The sequence below is a fragment of the Morus notabilis genome, unplaced genomic scaffold (genome assembly GCF_000414095.1).
Source record: "Morus notabilis unplaced genomic scaffold, ASM41409v2 Scaffold109, whole genome shotgun sequence".
In the NCBI taxonomy this organism is placed as follows: Eukaryota; Viridiplantae; Streptophyta; class Magnoliopsida; order Rosales; family Moraceae; genus Morus; species Morus notabilis.
This window is the reverse complement of record NW_010363046.1, coordinates 55,139-60,980: the sequence shown is the minus strand read 5'-3', so window position 1 is coordinate 60,980 and position 5,842 is coordinate 55,139. Positions and strand designations below refer to the sequence as shown.

Sequence of the window (5,842 nt, the reverse complement as noted above, 5' to 3'; positions counted from 1 at the left end):
CGTCTTCTTCTTTTTGTTTTGTTATATATATTATGGTCCCCTATAGGAAAGATGATGATGAGGACCCAATTTTATATGGATTCCACGTTCAATTTTCAATAAACTGACTAGTTTCATTGTTTAGATGCCTAACGTTTAGGATTTGGTATATGATTTCTATGTCAAGCGGTGAGCAATTCGCCAAAAAGGAAGCATCTATCAAGATTATAGAATGTCTACGCCCACATTTCTCTGATGTTACACATGAATGGGACAACGCATGTCTTGGTCTTGGATTTCCTAGATCTTATTATTCCTAGGTAAGGGCACGTGTCTTGCACGTGTTAGTGAGTAGTTTAGAAAATTAAAATAGCTCACAAAACAGGTGAAAAGTCTATTCGTTTGGCCTTTATAAGAAGTGAAAATAGTTATAAAAAAAACAAGAAATAGTTTTAAAAAAAAGCTATTGTTTTTTTATCTTCATCTTGGTAATTAATAATATTTAAAAAGTGCAATGATAACTAGTACTAGATATGAAAAGTTAGACAGTTAAATCTCAAAATAAATAAATAAATAATAACACGCTAAATTGAATCTAAATCTCAAAATTTTTTTCGTTAAATAGATAAAGACCTGCAAATTTAAGCCGGGCTAAATGATTCGGCCCGAGACATGCTACTGTGGGCCCGGGCCCAGTCCTAAATCTTTTGGGTTTAAGACCGGGTTAGGCCAACCTTTTTTCCTTTAGGGCCGGACCGGCCCAAATATCATACTTTTAAAATTTTTTTGAAAATACCTTATAAAATTTTGAGCTGGTCCTAAATTATTTGGGCTTAAGATCGGGCTGGGCCGATCCTCTCTCTTCTAGGACCGGCCCGGGCCGACCATCTCTCTTCTAGGACTGGCCCGGCCCAAAATTTTCCTTTGGGCCGCTAGGTCGGGCCGGGCGGCCCAAACTTACACCTCATGGATGTTATCAAAATAAGAAATGTATTGTATCCAAAACCATTAGATGGTGATAAAAAAAACGCTTTAAAAACATAGAACCACATCCACCAAAAAAAAAAAAAAAGCAACAACACCACCACCATCGTCATAAACATAAAAGAGAAGAGACAAAATTGGCAAATCATCCACTACCTTATTTGCAAAAATCTATGCCCTTGGATGACAAAACCCAATGACCTAATAGAATATCCTTTCCCACTACACAAACATCAACTCCCTCTTTGTAGATTTTTAGGTTATGGAGAATGAGAATCAACGACGTCGTTTGCACAAACGCTACATCAACTCTTGTCAATTCCATAGCAACTGGCTGCGAATGCCATCTACTAAAAAAGGTTTATGAAAACAAATCTGTCAATGTCGCATGGCGTCTGAGCTCGCGGCCCCACCAGCGATCGCGTCCACAGAACTATGATAAATAAGTCCCAGTTTTCCTTGGCAATTTGTGTAGTCCAAATGCAAGATCCTTACATCAGCTCAATGGGGTCCATGGTGAAGAAACATAAAGCACATTGATTCAAAAAGGTTAGAATAGAGATGTCTGCGTCAAGGCACATTATTCTGAAAAGAACTCATTTTGTATGAATGAAATTAGAATTCTTGTTTTCTTATGATGTAGAGTCACAAAAGAATTGTTTGCCGACACAAACGACCGACTTGTGATTAATTTACCTTTACATCAAACACTCTCACACAATGGTCAGCTCCACAAGACGCGAGCTGTAGATTGCTGCATTCTTTGTCACTCTTCTCGGGGATCCTCCACGCCAAACGGTTTACTGCAGAAACGTGGCACATCAATGGATCGAGCCGTGCAAAAAGTGCGGCAGTTGCAGGTGGTGCTTTTGTACTTCTGTCGTTTATTCTGTTTATGAACAGATTCCACAATTCAATGAGTCCATTTTCCATTCCAACTGCTAGCAACCCATTGCTTCTGTTGTTGCCAAGGCCAATCCAAGATAGGGCCGTGACACTAGTTTTGAAAGGTGGTAACATTAAGAGCAGGTTAACTGACGATTGGTTTTCGACACCCCAGATTTTCACAGTCTTGTCTCTGGAACCTGTTGCGAATTCGTAACCATGTGGGTTCCATGAGCATGCCCATAAAATTCTCTTGTGTGCCTCTTTCCTTGCTATAAGCTCGTGACTTATTTCCTCGGTGCCTAAACAGAAAAGAAAAGAGAACCGGGTAATTTTACACTCTAATTGGGGGACCAAAAATAATAATTAAAATAATAACAACAATTATAATAGCCCAGAATACAAATAGTGAAAAGATTAAAAAGAAAATAATTAAGGGACAAATAAATGATAATAAAGATCCTATGTGGCACCAATTGAATTGGTGGTGTTACTGAAAGGTTTTGCAATTGAGCCTGAAGATGTGGTGCTGCCATGAACCCAACTTATTGTATTTTTTCACAAATTTTCTCTTTTAGTTACTCCGTATGTCACATTGATGGAAATGATAGATCTCATACATTATCTTCTTAAAGACGAAACTCATTCATATTGACAGAACTTGGCTAGATGGAACATAGATCAAGTCCTTGGAGATTTCTCATCTAAACCATTGTCCAAAACTATGGAGGAGAAAGATGCTCCATATTCACCGGTTATCAGGCTCTCGAATCTTGACAGACCCTTGTCATTCCACATTCAAATTAACTAGAGAATCATCAAAGCAGCACTAGTATCACAAGGATTTAAGAAAGTACCTGTTCCTTTGATTGCGAAAATAGAAAACTGGCGATCCCTTGAAACAGTTAAGAGTAGTTTGTCATCATGGGAGAATTCCATCTGTGTAACCGTCAAGCTGTGAGACTGCAAGCGACCAACTGCTTTCCATGAACCGACTTGCCATAGCCATACTTCTGCTACTGTTGCTGACTGGGCCTAAAAAATAAGAAATGTATGATAAGTGAGATAAATTCTTATTCCAACTACAGCACAACGTATCCTAATTGGGATTAGTTATCTTTCCTTGGTAACCCCCCATAAAAGCGTAAAAGCAGCCCAAGAAAAGTAAAGAGAGAGAGAGGGACAAACATAGTAATAAATGCAGGCCAAGAATCACTGTACTTCTTGGATTACAAAACACACGTCCCACATGGAAACATCACATCAATTTGTCAACTAAAATTTGTAAAATTCTTTCCACCTCTACCATCTTTTGCTCTTTATGTGCAAGTTAAGATGTTCTAAACTAAGAAAATTGCTCCAAGTTTGAGTCTGATTTTCCACTTACACGCATGTTGTACATCCAGGATTTCTAAGAACCATCTGTTTTAACATGAATGAGCTTAATATACCAAGAATGCAGTATGAACCGTCAGAATAGACAAAATTACTAGAAATTGTAACAAAATTTACGTGTCAAAAATGAGGAAAACAAATTAGGATTTAGGATAACTGTCAATTATGAAAGATTTTATCTTCTATTTATTAGGGATAATTATTAGGAATGTTATCTTTTAATAAGAGATTTGAATATTAATTCAAATCTTATAGCTTATCTTATTAGGGGCGTGTTCACTTCATGGGTTTAACTCAAATTGGGCCAATTAGAGTTAAAACTCTGACTCAAGTTGGCATTCGGAAAGGAGAGTTGGTTTCCAAACTCGAATTGGAACTCGAGTTAAATGCTCGAATTGGGAGTTCAACTCCCTTCTGTATTCCATTAACTCCAACCCATGGCTACAGTAAAAGGCATCTGCCACAACTCTCAGCTTTTACCTCACAACTCCTACCGTTGCTCTGCCTCCTGTCTGAGCTCCACAGACAGGTCTCCCCACCCATCATCCACAGGAGAGATTCGCTGCAATCTTTTTGAATCTGAGTCTTCCACTCTCTCACATGTTCGACTTCTATAGATTTTGAGCCAGGATCCATTTCCTCCTTACCGTTGCTTTGCCTCCTTTCCTATTCTCACCGACCGGTCTTTCCACGCGTGCGATTCCCATCATCCGCAGGAGAGATTCGCTGCAAATATCTTGAATCGAGAGTCTTTCCCTGTTTCTTTCATGCTAGAGTTCAAAATATTTACCTTCTTTTGAGCGAGGATCCCTTTCCGAGTTCATCCCAGCTTGGCCCAAAACGGAGAAAATAGCGCGACATAGAGGCTCTCACTGGACTCTGTTGGGCGTTCTTTTGGGTAGATGTAGCCGCAACCAGCGACGTCCATCTGTGCACCGTCGTCTTCATCTAAGCTTTTTTCGCAGTCGGTATCGCTGGTGGAGAAATTCCGGTAGGAATCGACATCACGATTGGGGTTTTTGTTGGACGAGCAAACACATTCATCGACTGGATCCAATTCGGTAAATCAGTTCACCCTTTACCTTTGGTTTCCATTTCATTCACCATTTTTCTGTTGAACCTGAAATAGAGGCCATCGAAAAATATTTTTTTGATTGATTCCTAGGTACCACGAAAACATGTGTCTGCTGAGAAATGCATCTCTGACATATACCACCATGTTTAATCCCTTGTTTCTGCCGATGGTCATGTTGTAGAGTGAACGGCATAAGTATAATTCACCCATGATTGATAAAAAGTAGTTTATTTTGCTTTAGTTTCTGTCATTTGACCATGTCTAATCCCTTGTTTCTGCCGATGGCCATGTTTTAGAGTGAAAGACACAAGTATAATTCATCCATGATTGATAAGAAGTAGTTAATTTGCTTTAGTTTCTGTCATTTGAGGATGTTCAACCCCTTGTTTCTGCCGATGTTACTATTTTAGGTTTAAAGACTTAACTATAACTTACCCAGGATTGCTAAGAAGTAGTTAATTTGAGAGCTTTCATTCACTTGAAGATGTTTAACCCCTTTGTTTCTGCTGCTGGTTATGTTTAGAGTGCAAGACTTAAGTACAATTCACCCATGACATTACAAATTGCATTGTTGTGCAGATGAACTCTTTCTTCTTATTGGATTTAGTACTTTGGTAGTGATATTTTTTGGCCCTATCTGTTTCGTTGTAGCGATATCCTCTTGGTGTATGGCATTTATCAGTTGCTACTGCATGTAATTAGGTTTGTTTGGATTGAATGCCATATGTTGTCGTTTGTTTTTACATTATGACCTATGCTTTTAAATCCTTGGCCTATTACTATGTGGTTTGGTAGCATAAGTGCCATCCCAGGAGGATAATGCTCCGAACAATGTGATGATACAGTTATAACCAAATCTGAGCCAATCAAACGATTATGTACTTTAATCGTCTTACTCCTTTGTTGTCAAATGCGTTGACATGCTTTGCTTTAAACATCCGTTCTTCTTTGCCATGGCATATGTCTCTTTGTTCTCGTGGTTGGTGGTCTTGGATTGTATGTATTAGATGCCGCGACGGAGTAAGGATGACGTGACCTTCTACTAGTCTGAGAAACAAAAAGTTGCGCTTTTGAAGCAACTTGCGGACTATAATAAAAACAACAGGGGCCGTCAACTTGAATCAGCGGATTGGGAACAATGGGCGAAAGATTTGTCCCCACTATTTTCATCACCTATTCCTCCAGGGCGCGTTAAAGAGGCAAAAGAACGACTGAAGAAAAAATTCAACGCGGAGCTCGCCCTCCGCACAAACACCGGACTAGGATGGGATCCAATCAAGAATACCCCAATGTGCACTGACGAGTATTGGAATGATTTCTGTGAGGTTAGTATATGACATATGTACTCCTTAATTTCCTTTGTGATATGCTTTTTTGTTCATGACATTTAACATGAAATTTAACACGATTTCTGTGAGGTTATTATTCATTTTATTATTTTACTATTATTAGGGGGCTGGGGCATTAGGCCCTGCGGGGGCCTTAGGTGCTGCGGGGGGGCTGAGGGGTTGCTGGACTTAGGCC

The 5,842-nt window shown here is 39.3% G+C and overlaps 1 protein-coding gene across 2 annotated transcripts in view; it reads right to left on the bottom strand.

Moving 5' to 3' along the window:
* Positions 1-1,044: 1,044 nt before the first annotated feature.
* The window catches only part of LOC21400330 (elongator complex protein 2), a 16,597-nt gene continuing 11,799 nt past the window's right edge, over positions 1,045-5,842 (bottom strand). The window contains exons 9-11 of one of the 2 annotated variants that reach the window (XM_024169082.1): positions 2,706-2,883; positions 1,660-2,150; positions 1,045-1,453 (exon numbers count right to left, since the gene is read on the bottom strand). In XM_024169082.1, coding sequence (XP_024024850.1) covers positions 1,397-1,453; positions 1,660-2,150; positions 2,706-2,883 — 726 coding nt within the window. In that variant the 3' untranslated portion in view covers positions 1,045-1,396. The other variant, XM_024169083.1, reaches the window with a different exon arrangement.